Genomic DNA, 12,396 nt, shown 5'->3' with positions numbered 1-12,396 from the left:
GCTTATATGCTCCGGCCAAGTCAATCCCTTAAAAGATGGACGTCAATAACGCACGAACGTTCGTTCGTAGTGGAGGGGGGATCGATCCGAACTTATTCGTTCGGGAGGAGAGCCCCCCAGGCCCGAACGCCCCTCCCTGTCGACCCTACAGCCTGGTAGCGAAAAAAGCCCAACTGTTTCTATGTTGGGCCAGATTAAAGCCCAGATTTTGCAGTGCTACGAAAAAAAAGGCATCAACGTTAAAGCACAAAAAATGCCATGGGTAAAACGAAATTGTTTCTTTCAATGACCCAAAAGGAAAATAGTCATGGCAATTTTCATCATACAAACAAAACAAAACGACATGCAAGATTCATAGTAAAAAATGCCATGATATTTTTAATTAAATTGTATGCACAATTTGAAGACAAAATTGTGTGTGAGGAATTTGCCATGGTGTGGTAGTATAAATTGCCATGTTAAAAAAATACAATTGCCATGACACTAAAGAATAAAATTTCCATCATGAAAATTAAAGAAAAAGAAGGGAATTTGCTATGGCCCATGATTTCAAAACATAAAATTACCATGGATTAAAAACTAAATAAAATTATTGCACTACCTATAATGAAATGTTTACACATGGCAAATTTAGTAAGTTTTTCTTCAAAAATAGATGGCAAATTTAGGAGTTTTTTTTCACTAAAACAGAAGGCAACTTTTTGAGCAAATGTAACTGGTAAATGGATTTTATTGAAAAAATATGGCAAAAAAACACTCATGATAAATAAGGAAATCCAGACTACACGACCAAAAAGTTGCCATGCTATATAGTGAATGAAAAAAAATGCCATGGCAAAAATGTTTAATTTGCCATGGCAATAAATTCAAATATTTGTCATGGCGACATATGGAAACATGCCATGTCAAAAATAAAAAGTAAAAACTGTCATGGCAATAAAAGTTAAGAGTTTCCATGGCAAAAAAAAGGTTAATTTTCCATGGCAATAAAATTTAAATATTTGCCATGGCAGTATAGGTAAATTTTCCATGTAAATTAAGGTAAAATTGTCGTGTCAAAAATAAAAAAAATTGCCATGGTAATAAAAGTTAAGAGTTGCCATGGCAATTAAGGTAAATTTGACATGTCAATTAAGGTAATTTTTCCATACGGCAAAAATAAAAAAGTTAATTTTATTGCGATGATATTTTACTATATACATGAAGACACAAAAAAATGTGGATTGAAAAATGCCATGGCAAATAAAAAGTAAAATTTGACATGGATGTAAAAGTTATTTGCCATGGCAAGTAAAGAAGTAAATTTGCCATGAGCAAAGAGTAAAAGTAAAAACAGTTGCCATTTATGTAAAAAGTGTAAATTGCCATGTATGTAAATGTTAAGTTGCCATGACAAAACAGAAAAAGATTAATTTAGCATGGCACTTTAAAAAAGGTAAATTTGCATTGGCAAGAGAAAAGGTAAAATTGCCATGGCAAAAACATGGTAAATTTGTCGTGTTGCAAAAAAGAAATAATTTCGCCATGATATTGTTACAAAAATTTGACATGGTCCATGCACTAGAAAATGCAACATTGTGCTCCATGAGCAGGAAACTGGACAAAAAAAAGCACCGTTCTCTGACTAAAAATAACAACTAGGTATTTTGTGGTATCTAAGTGCAGAACTCAAAACTACGACACATTGATACCACAGAGGCTGGAGCTCCCCGCTTCAGGAGCGCATGCCAGCGACGAAAAAGCAACAGATGCGTTGTGCTTCTCCATGCGCTTCCGTCGGTGTGTCTCGGTGAGCTGCCATTGGATGCTGTGATCAGCCGACTCACCATGGCCACCGTGCGCCGCGAGCAACAGGCTCAACCTGGCCACCCCGCGGGCGCCAAGTATCGTGCCGCCGCAACCGCGCCTGCGAGCCACTGCTCAGCACCACGCGCCCGCCAGCCCAGGTGCCATTCTCGCCTCCTCCACCGCCATTCTCCTCCCTGGTCACCTGCGGCAAGCCCTCAACACCACAACCACCGACGGCGGCTGGTCTCCTCTGTACGGACAAAGACGTCAAAACGGATCTGGTCGAGAGAGAGAGAGCTCGTTGCCGGCGGCGGCGGCGCAGGGAGCAAGCGGCGCACGCGCACAAACGATGCGCGGAGGCCCCCTGAACAGCTCCATTGGCCGAGCCACGCGCTGACTGCCGCAACATCAGCTGCTATCCGAGCTCGCCACCGTGGTCCTCGCCATCACGCACCGGCCACCCGTAGCTCACCGGAGAAATGCGTAGCTGGACTCCATAGACCAACATGGAAATCGCCTCTCTCGGGCGGAGCTCTAGAAGCGAGGGGAGGATAGAGCAGGGGAGAAAGGGGAGAAATGGGGAATGGTGGAGTGGGTGGAGCGTTCGTTGTGGGCGTCGTTATCCCCGAACGCTACCCCTCATCCGACGTGGCACTCTGACATGCTTTAAAATTAGTGCAGAAAAATGGACGATGATTAGAGCGTTCGGGGCGAGAAGCAAAAACACTGGTTGTTCGGGAGTTATCGATTCCGTAAAAGATAAAGTAAACCGTCGAGTAAAGCTTAGTGGACTATTTTTTTAGTCACTAAATTTTGGCCGGACCAAGCAGCCCATCAGTAATTTTTTTTCAAATTTTTTTCATTATTGGCCATTGAAATAAATTTCATTGCTTTTTTCATTTTATTGAACGACATCTTGGTACATCAGAGTAAATAATTCACCAATTCTTCGCAAAAAGAATCGATCCAAAGAAAACAAGAAGCACAAATAAGATAATAATTTAATAGAAAACCAACTTCCATAACTGCATTATCTTGCATAAAGGTGTCGTCCATGCTAGCTTAATCATAGATCATCAGCGTGAATAGCGATCGACGATCTTGGCTTTGGGTCTTCTCGGGATCGCAGGCAGCCGCGGTGTCACCGCCAGCAGAGGCAGCGGCCGCCGCACCACCTTCGAAGATAATATTCTCGATGATGAAACGGTTGGCCATTTCATCGTCGCTGGCCACCGACATTCTGTCGAACAGGTTGCGATTGCCGGGGAGCATGTTGGCTGGCATCTCACGCGGGCGTTTCCTCACCCCTCTGGAGGAGGATGCACCAGCCACCGACGTGGCGTTGAGGTCGATGGCCACGGGAGTTGGCGCGGGTGTGGATGGCGCCACCACGCCCACCTCCCGCGAGCATTCCCTGTAGAAGCGGGAGGCTTGTAGATAGACGTGGAAGCCGGAAATCGGCAACATGACAGACGTGTGCGGCGAATCTGGCAGCATCATCCGAGGAAATACCGACGAGCCCGTGCTGGTCGCGGCCACGGCGGCGTGGGCAAGCCCTTGCTGTCTAGGGTTTAACCCTAGGTAGATCAGGCCTCCCTTGTTGACGCGGCGACTCAAGCATTGGTGGATCAGAAGATGAGGGCGGCGACGGCCGCCGCTTCGTCCCTTGCATTATGTGTGTCCCTTCGGCCCTTCCTCTTGGCCGACTGGAAGGCCCGCTCCTCGGGCGTCAGCTGCTTCTTCTTCTTGGGCGGCGCTGCTGTCTCGCGGGACGCGTGTGGCTTGCCTTTGGCGGAGGCGACAGAGGTGAGGCCCGCGGCGGCGTCAAGGATCGGCGTGTCGTCCATGGCGAGCGGTCGGAAGCGCTAGCGGCCGGGAGGGTTTTGGGCAAATGAAGGGAAATGATGGTCGTTGTGCCATCGACTGGCGGATCAGAAGAGGAGTAGGTGCGCGTCGTGAATGTTCGTTTCTTATCCGGGTCGACGCAAACGATACTCAAATTTGATTCAGAAACGGGTTGACAGACGGTCAAAAAGCTGACGTGTGTTCATTTAGATCGGCGCGTTGACTTCACGACGATCCAAACAAACATGCGCGGATGAAATAGGTCGGCAAGTAGGAGTTGCTCTTAAGGAACTCTTACAGCGGCCACGCCACTTCTCACCGTGTGATCTGAATCCTTTAACCCATCTGGCCCTCGACAGGCCCTCCGTCCCCCTTCCGCTGGCGCCGACCCGCCGCCGCCCCCTTCCGCAACGCCAGTGGCGCTCCCCCACAAGTTGGTCCTCGCCGCCGGACGAGGTTGTACGCCTCCGGCCATCCTCGTGCTGCTCCTCCGGCGAGAGCGGCTCCATTCACAACCGTCGGGCCGCGCTCCACCGCTGACCCGTCTGCTCCTATCCAGGTCACCGTCTGCTGGCCGCTCCCTTCGGATCCTAGGCTCGCCCTCTCCGGATCAAAGGTACTAGTGAGCTTTCGCCATGTCGAGGCTGCGGGCGCTCTGGCAAGCTTCCGTGAACGCTACCAAGCGAGGTAGGTCCCTATCACACACCCCAATCTCGTTGATACACTGTGCCTATTCGGTCCATTTCCTCAACGAAACCCATAGTCGTGTTGCCTATGATAGTCTTGAACCGTTGTTGTGTGCGAAATGCCGAAATGTTAACTGGAAGAGGTCATTGTAGGAATCATGCCTACTCTCTCAAGTCCTGAGTGTGAAGAACTTAGCTTGCTCGCTGCGAGTGGAGCCTGACGATTAGTGCGATGCAGTGCACATAAGGTTATTTCGTACTGACGAATTGGGATAGGAATTACCGTGGATATCAGTCCAATACTAACAGATCACTAACCAGAGTATATATTCACTATTTCGATTTCATTCCGAACATAAACTGATATATAAACCTTTAGTTGTTGCCTATGGCACCGTAAGCTGATTTTTAAGAAGTTACTACTCATGCATTTCGCTAACTGTATGGTATGGTAAATAAATTTATCATGTTTCTATATAAAGGGAAAATTGTGCCGAATATTTTTCTCCTCTAATTGGCAGCATGTATCCAGTGAATTTTCACACCTTCCCCTAAGTCATCTGACAACTCTTTTGGCATATCTAACCCCTTATCTCTGTTGGCATTACGTCCGGATTTTGTAACAGTAGTACATCACAATATACACATTATTTTGGGCCTATGCATTAATCTTGTACCCATATATACCAAATTGGCAGCTGTTGTATGGAATTCAGAAGATTTATTTCCACCAAGTGAAAGATACATCTTCAATTTCAATTCAAAAGATGAGGTGAAGAAGTGGCACTTGTACTCGGATTCAGAGTATGGAGGTAATGCATCAAGTTGATGATTTCTTCTTTAAATATAGTTGTCACAGTTTCTCTGAATAACTGATATGGTAGAGACATAGAGTAAAGCACGTTTGTACTTCTTTTATTGTCAGATACTCATGAAAGATTTGAATTCCCAACATTTCTGCCTGGCACCAAAATTGTAATTTTCTATTATTCTCGGAATATGCAAAGAAGGTGACATGTTGAGTCGCTGAAGAATGTTGTCTTTAGATGAATATGTTACTGATTTAGGCGTCCATGGTACTTCCTTGTTTTGAGTAGTGTAGTCCTTCCTAAGATTATGTGCTGCAGTAGAGCATTACTGTCTGTTTCCTTTGTGCTCCCGCGGAGTATTATATCTAATACCACTGTATCTTCCTTGTATCTTCCGGAGAACAACATAAATGATTTGCTATTGAGTTGTGGTACTTAGAATCTTCCTGATGTATGGTTTAAGTCCTTCCTAAGGATATGTGCTACAGTAGAGCATTACTGTCCATTTCCTTTGTGCATACTGTAGAGCATTATACCTGATACCGATGAATTATACGTACTAGTTTACTTTCTTTATAGATGAGTAAAGCATCAAGACTGTGTAGTGCCTCATGGCTTACAATAATTTTCATGGGATTGCTTCTTACGTCTGACGGAAATTTGATAACCTGTTTCTCCACCACAGATGATTACGTCTGACGGAAATTTGATAACCTGTTTTCTCCACCACAGATGATTATCTCTCTGACATCTGTATCAAATTTATATGCTGTCTGCACCTTTTTGTAAAACGGAACTACTATCAAACTTGTATTTGCATCTATGAGATAATATGATTGAACAGTGTTGTTCTCCAGGTTTATCATCCGCATCACTGGAGATAACTGATAGTGTTTCTGGTGGAGATACTTCATCAACAGGTACTATGTCTTTGACATGCTTAATTTTCCAGCTGGCCCAATCTTTTGAAGTATAGCTCGCATTATTTTCCAGTTCGTATGTGGTGTGTAACTGCAGTCATGTAGAACCTATGAGAAGAAATAAGCTTAATCGCTGTCTAAAAAAGGGAATGCCTTGTAGTGGTTCATTGTCATTTGTCTGTACTAGTTTAGTTTAGCAGGGAATATCAGCTGCTACCTTTTCTATGTACTGGTTAATAGCAGTTGAATATTATTATATGAAACATGAAATGCTGTCTAAAAAAGGGAATGACTTGTGGTACTGTTCATTGTCATTTGTCTGTACTAGTCTAGTTTAGCAGGGAGTATCAGCTGCCGTCTTTTCTATGTACTGATTAATAACAGCTGAATATAATTATATGAAACATGAAATCCATTTATTCATGATTTCCATGGACCGTATTCCTTACTAGCTCATATTAATTTTAAGCTTCACAGTTTTTTCAACGATTTAACCAACATTTGCACTCGTGAAGGTGTCTTTTCTGGCAACCTCTCCTTGGATATGTCCGAGGGATCACCATGGAGGATCAGGCGGAGTGGTTTCTGCGGAATGCGATCAAAGAAGGTATAGCGTTCTTTCTGCACTGAGGGATATAGCTGGTGAAGGGTGTCTATGGACTAGCTAATCACAGTACTAGTAAAATGATGCTGTTACATTGAAAATGATTGTCTGTTACTTAAAAAAAGTAGAAAGTATACATATCTTTAAATAGGCACCATAATGCTGTCCACGAAATAACAATGATTTCTAATTTTGAGCATTCTCAGTATGTAGATTCTGTTCTGCTGACTTCATGTGATTCCTTGTTTCAGTTTGATGGTTACATCGATCTTGATTCGTATGATACAATAGCAATGAAGCTCAGAGGGGATGGAAGAACCTACATATCTACTGTACGTATACGACTGGCAAAAATAATGAATAATTGATGTCCAGTCAATATAATGCTCCATATTTGTATACAGATATACACAGAGAACTGGGTGAATTCACCTGGACAAGAGGAAGATAACTCGTGGCAGGCTTTCGTGTACGTACCTCAGGGTAGCTGGCGGATCTTGAAGGTAATTTCTCTAGTCACAACTGCAATTACTCCCTCCGTTTCTAAATATGAGCCCTTTTAGAGATTTCAATACGGACTACATACAGAGCAAAATGAGTGAATGTACACTCTAAAATATGTCTATATACATCCGAATGTAGTCTGTATTGAAATCTGTAAAAAGGCTTATATTTAGAAATGGAGGGAGTATATGTTTGTTCATGATTAAAACACCACTCTGTTTTTCCATCCAGATCCCTCTCGATAGCTATTTACCTACATGGAAAGGAAACGTGATCGAAGCGAACATGGAAATGAATCCTTCTCGCGTCGTGGGAATGTCTCTCTCGTTAAATGCAGAAGGCGGCGTTCCTGGTGCTAAGACTGGGCCAGGCGATTTTAGATTAGACGTTGATTGGATCAAGGCGATGAGGTCCCTGTGATTCCCGCAGTTTGTTCTTCCGGCTTTCACAAGATAGAGGCCTAAAATTCCAACGAGCATTTTCCTTCCAGTTTGATTGCTGAGCTCCTTAACAAAAGAGAATCTCATTCTCTATGCAGCTTCTTTGTCCTACGGCGATAGATGAGTGTCGTCAATAACAACGGTAAAACCGTCATACCACAGATTGACAAATCCAGCATCCATTGTAGATGCATGAAATGTTTCACTTTGTATCAGAGCAGTAACCTTGGAAATAGTTATCTTTTCAGGGCCATTGAATAAAGATTTTTTCTTCAGGCCATGGAATTTTTTGGTGCTACGTTCTGCATAAACTGTTGCCAGTTTCCGTGAAGCCTAGTTGATGTTTTTTTTAGCATTTTTGAATGGGACCTTTTGAATTGTCCACCTGCTAAATCGCACGTTTTTTGTTCGCTACTTCAACGTATCAGGCTTGCCCTGTTTGGTCAAATGTTGAAAAGCCCGTGCCGACATGCCACAGCAACAGAAACTTCTCCGGACTAAGGATGAAAAAATGGACGCGGTTCAATCTGAAGAATCTCATACTCCCTTTGTCTGGAAATACTTTTCATTAAAATAAATAAAAGAGGATGTATCTAAATGTATTTTAGTTCTAAATACATTATTTTCTGTTTATCTTGATAACAAGTATTTTCGGACGGAGGGAGTAGTACAGTCGTAGATTATTCAAAAAAATGTATACTATTCCATTCAAAAAAAAAATCCTAACTCACTACTGGCCGATTTGCATCAACCAAGGGATGCAAATTAATTAATTTGATTGGCAACCACGGGGAAGATGAGCCGAACAAAATTGACCGGCCAACACCGTCGGGAAGACGCGTGGTGACTGACTTTTCTCGCACATATGCACAGATGACGGGTCCGCCTCGTCCGTCACCCTTCGATGAAGCCGGTCATCCGCAGCACGGAGTTGCGCAGGTGGTTGAGGTCCCGGTGCGCCCGCCCGGGCCCGGACCGCAGCGAGAAGGCCGCCGCCGCCTTCCCCTCCGACCACCTGCGCGACACCATCAGGTGCGGCGGCACCATGGCGCCGTCCTCCTCCTCCTCCTCGTCGTCGTCCAGGCCAGCGCGCCCGCCGGACAGGTGCGCGGCCCTGGGAATGTCCACCGGCGCAGAGCACTGCCGGCGGTCCCTGGAGGCCCTGGGAGCCGCCGTCGATGGCCCCCACGCGCTCCCCGGAGCGCCGTGGCGCGTCTCCGGCCACAGCACCTCGCACTCGGACAGCTCCTCCTCCACCGTCGACATGTCTGTGCGGTTTTGTACTCGCGCACGTATTGCACCGGTGATGAGTGAGGACCTGGATTGGAAGCTCGATGATCTTTCTTTTCTGCTTAAGCGTCCTATCCTGTGACGGGGAAGCGCGTATATATAGGCGGTGTGGCACCATGCCGTGTGTGTAGGTGTAGCTTCCCACGTACGGCGGCAGCCGCGTGGAGGATGAGGCCGGAGCGTGCCTACCGGGCCAGGTCAAATAAAGGCTGATCCAATCCACCGGCTCACACACATAGAAATAAAGTTGGTCGACATGAAGCTGCAATCTGTTTTTTCAGATATCTTTTTAAGAAGTTGCACTCGTATATACAAGCGCGAGCGATGAGTTGCTCCCACTATTTTCTTTCTTCTATTTGGTACTACTCCCCCCGTTTGAAATTACTTGTCATAAAAATGGATGTATCTACAATTAAAATACATCTAGATACATTCATTTCTCAGCCGTTCGAACGGATGGAGTACTTATTAATGTACTAGTAGTACTAATGATGAATCTGATCATTCGTGGCAGGTGACGAAGCGTCACATACACCTACAAACAAGGTGGTAAAATCCTTTGAAAGTTACTCCCTTCGGTCCTTTTTAATTCGCATATAAGATTTGTCTAAAATCAAACCTCGTAAACTTTGACTAAGTTTATAGAAAAAAATACAATCATTTAGAATGTGAAATCAACAACATTAGATGTGTCATGACTTTATTTTTCATATTGTATAAATTTAGCATTATAAATGTTAATATTTTTTTCATATAAATATGGTCAAACTTTATGAAATTTGATTTCAGACAATCCTTATATGCAGAGTAAAAAGGACACGAGGAAGTACGTAGTAATCATAATCTAAAGCACCGCGCGCAGCAGCTCTGACGAGGCTCGCCGAATACACGAGCGCGAGATCCCATTTTTAAAGTGTGGCAAGATTACGCCAGGCTTGATCCAGATTAATCAATCCTCGACCGCGTCACACGCGTCCCCCGCGCCCCTGCGACGCTCTCACGGACCTACTCGTGTAGCCTTTGGTCCTCTCGCTGGGAAGCAAACGGAATCCACTGGCCTGCGCTTTGCAAATCATTTCGAGGACGCTGCTGCGCCGTGGGACCGAGTGCGATCATTGGTTTCGTCATCATTGGCGTGTGCACTGCAGGCAAGGTAATGGATGGGAAGCATCCACGCACGTTCCGCTCGACGCGTGGCTGTACAGGGAAAGAAAGGCAGAAACTGGGCACAACGCGTCGCATGAATGATTTGCTCGCGTAATAAGCCCGAATGCCCGATCCGTCCGTTATTATCGTTGGACGTTGGTATGTACTTCGTGTATGGTTTTGGAAGTCAATGACGACTTGCTACCAAATCTCTCCTCCCACACTGGCTAGGCCAACGTGTTAGAGCCTTGCGCGTTTTTTTTTTGCTTGCGAATAGGAGCCTTGCGGGTTCCAACGGGTATTTTCATACAGTAGGAATGCTGAGACTTTTGGCCTAGAACTCAACGCAAATTGTTCAAATACCAAAAGTGCTAGGTAGAATTTTCACATTTCAAACCGGTAGCAAAAGAAGTCGCATCTCCGGCGCCCCATACGGGGCATCAGTCCCGGCGAGGCAACCACATCGTGGTGGACGTCGGCGGCTCGCCCCCGGACAGATACGGATGTTTACCGTCACCCAGCGGGTTTCGGGCTTCAACGAGAAACAAGCATGGGAGACAACGACGCATTGAGTCTCGTGAGCCGGCTCGTGTCTCATGCCTTACTTTACCTTGTCGGTGACCTAACCAACATTCTAAGGAGCGCAGCCGGCCATCGGACATGGCCATGGCGGAGTCGGACGAGCGGGGAGCGAATGAGCCCTGTTTGATTATGTTTCATGTTGCATGTAATAATATAGATTTAAGGTATCTAGATGTGGAATGCATTTTTTTAGACATGCTCAGTCACGGTCCGTGAACGTGCCCGGACGCACTCTCAGGTGTTTGAGGTGTTGAATTTGCCCGTAGACCCTCTTGCTCTCTCTCTCTCTTGCGTAATAAAAGCCGAATAGTAGTAGTACTGCCGGGATGACAAGTAGTGCAAAATCTGTCATTCTGCCACGCAAGCCAATGGGCGTGTCATCTTGGATAGGGGAATTAATTAGACGCTTCCGGTAAGTCAATGATTGATTGCTGAGTTGTTTATACTGGCACGGTGGCTGTCGCACAAGAACACGAGGCTCTGAGAGTGAACAGGTGGGCTACAAACTGTGAGAATTTTTTTTTTTGAAACGGATCTGTGAGAAATATAAATGTCACGCAAGAAACCGGAGAAGAGTGCTCACATCTCCATTGGCCAGATCACCACAAGGTCAGCCACAGAATAGTGTCTTTCATCATTTCATGCAAGTGGCCACAGCTCGCAAGCCAGCTACCCAACAAAATCCAGAGAGGAACTCGTGCACTGCACCAGCAATGGCATGCAGACACCTGTACTGACGTGCACATCCGGGCGAGTAGGAGAGGTTGCTTGAGGGCATTTGCACACGTAATCAAGGCAGAGAGGAGGAAGAAGAAGATAAGGTTATATACGACGTGTCCAATTGTATGCTTCGGATCGGAGGAGATGAAATGATATATAGGGCTCGCCGTTGCTTGCGCCCATGTATATGCTTGCCCTCCAACAGCTGTAAATCCTGGGGAGAGGTTAGGTTTAATCGGAAATGTTCAACGCGCATATATATTCCTCCATTCTTGAAGGATAAGTTTGCACTCTACTACTTAATTGTTTCTCGCTGGGAGTGGGGGATTACTTTCCTTTTGCGTCCAAGCATGGTACTGCTCCTCCCCGGGGGCATGCACAAAGTTTTCCTTGTTCAGGAAGTAAGAGATACTGTGTTAAACTTGCGTGGATCAAGTTAATAACGTGTAGTATAATATTAACTTCTCATGAAGGTTAATCGGTTATTAAGGGTGGTATTATTGACTGTCTGACAGATGACGTGTTCAACAGAAAAAAAACAGATGACTACCATCTTCTTCTGCCCACACGCATGTCAAAATAAAATGCGTGCAAATAAACAGTGAACGGATAAGCGCCGGCAGGAGGCTACCCTTTCAAATAAACGTACGTGTTACCACGTATGCATGCATTTCTACACGTATTCGGATTACATGACTCGCTGTGCCATTTCGAGGTAAACAGTAGGAGGAGCTCGCTTTCAGGTCAATTACACAAAAATGGCTCAAAATTATTTGAAATGAGGCGAACATTTTCGACGAAAACTTTCGGTAGGGTGGGAAAAAAACTTTCGGTATTAGTCGAGCATCACCATCGCCCTCACTCTCCCGACCTTGGGCGCGTCGAGGAGCATCAGCATCGCCGTGTCCCTCTTGGCCCTCCGATCGACGATGACGTGCGGCGGCACGAAGACATGGCTGCCGATCACCAGGCTGCCGGCGCCAGCGCCCGCAAAGCTCGCGCCGAACTTGCTCAACCCGGCCTGATGAGCCGGCGCCTTTGCACCAGTAGCCTTACCGGTCT

The 12,396-nt window shown here is 45.6% G+C and overlaps 2 protein-coding genes across 4 annotated transcripts; one reads left to right on the top strand and one right to left on the bottom strand.

The window, feature by feature from the left end:
• Positions 1-3,930: 3,930 nt before the first annotated feature.
• On the top strand, positions 3,931-7,876 carry LOC125544705 (NADH:ubiquinone oxidoreductase intermediate-associated protein 30). 3 transcript variants are annotated; one of them, XR_007299611.2, is made up of 8 exons: positions 3,931-4,320; positions 5,018-5,131; positions 5,986-6,048; positions 6,564-6,655; positions 6,904-6,984; positions 7,057-7,155; positions 7,388-7,738; positions 7,845-7,876. XR_007299611.2 is itself a non-coding variant. In XM_048708448.2 (8 exons), exons 2-8 carry the CDS (start codon positions 4,269-4,271, stop codon positions 7,574-7,576), a joined length of 690 nt encoding a protein of 229 aa, XP_048564405.1. In that variant the 5' UTR covers positions 3,932-4,089; positions 4,193-4,268; the 3' UTR covers positions 7,577-7,876. The 3 variants fall into 3 exon arrangements, 1 of the variants encoding a protein (XP_048564405.1); XR_015619218.1 differs by having other exon boundaries at positions 7,833-7,876; XM_048708448.2 differs by having other exon boundaries at positions 3,932-4,089; positions 4,193-4,320; positions 7,388-7,876.
• Positions 7,877-8,100: 224 nt separating this feature from the next.
• On the bottom strand, positions 8,101-8,959 carry LOC125544706 (protein S40-3-like). The gene has a single exon (XM_048708449.2). The coding sequence runs from the start codon at positions 8,860-8,862 to the stop codon at positions 8,491-8,493; it is 372 nt and encodes a 123-aa protein (XP_048564406.1). The 5' UTR covers positions 8,863-8,959; the 3' UTR covers positions 8,101-8,490.
• Between the last annotated feature and the right edge of the window lie 3,437 nt (positions 8,960-12,396).

Source organism: Triticum urartu, chromosome 3A (genome assembly GCF_056163025.1).
Source record: "Triticum urartu cultivar PI428250 chromosome 3A, HENAU_Tu73, whole genome shotgun sequence".
In the NCBI taxonomy this organism is placed as follows: domain Eukaryota; kingdom Viridiplantae; phylum Streptophyta; class Magnoliopsida; order Poales; family Poaceae; genus Triticum; species Triticum urartu.
The sequence above is the reverse complement of the archived record's forward strand: the minus strand, read 5'-3'. Positions and strand labels throughout refer to the sequence as shown.

Bases quoted from the DNA above. Each gene is read 5' to 3' on its own strand.
- LOC125544705 (XM_048708448.2), top strand. From the start codon at position 4,269: ATGTCGAGGCTGCGGGCGCTCTGGCAAGCTTCCGTGAACGCTACCAAG. The intron at 6,985-7,056 runs GTACGTATACGA...ATTTGTATACAG, and splicing joins GAAGAACCTACATATCTACT to ATATACACAGAGAACTGGGT. The intron at 7,156-7,387 runs GTAATTTCTCTA...TTTTCCATCCAG, and splicing joins GTAGCTGGCGGATCTTGAAG to ATCCCTCTCGATAGCTATTT.
- LOC125544706 (XM_048708449.2), bottom strand. From the start codon at position 8,862: ATGTCGACGGTGGAGGAGGAGCTGTCCGAGTGCGAGGTGCTGTGGCCG.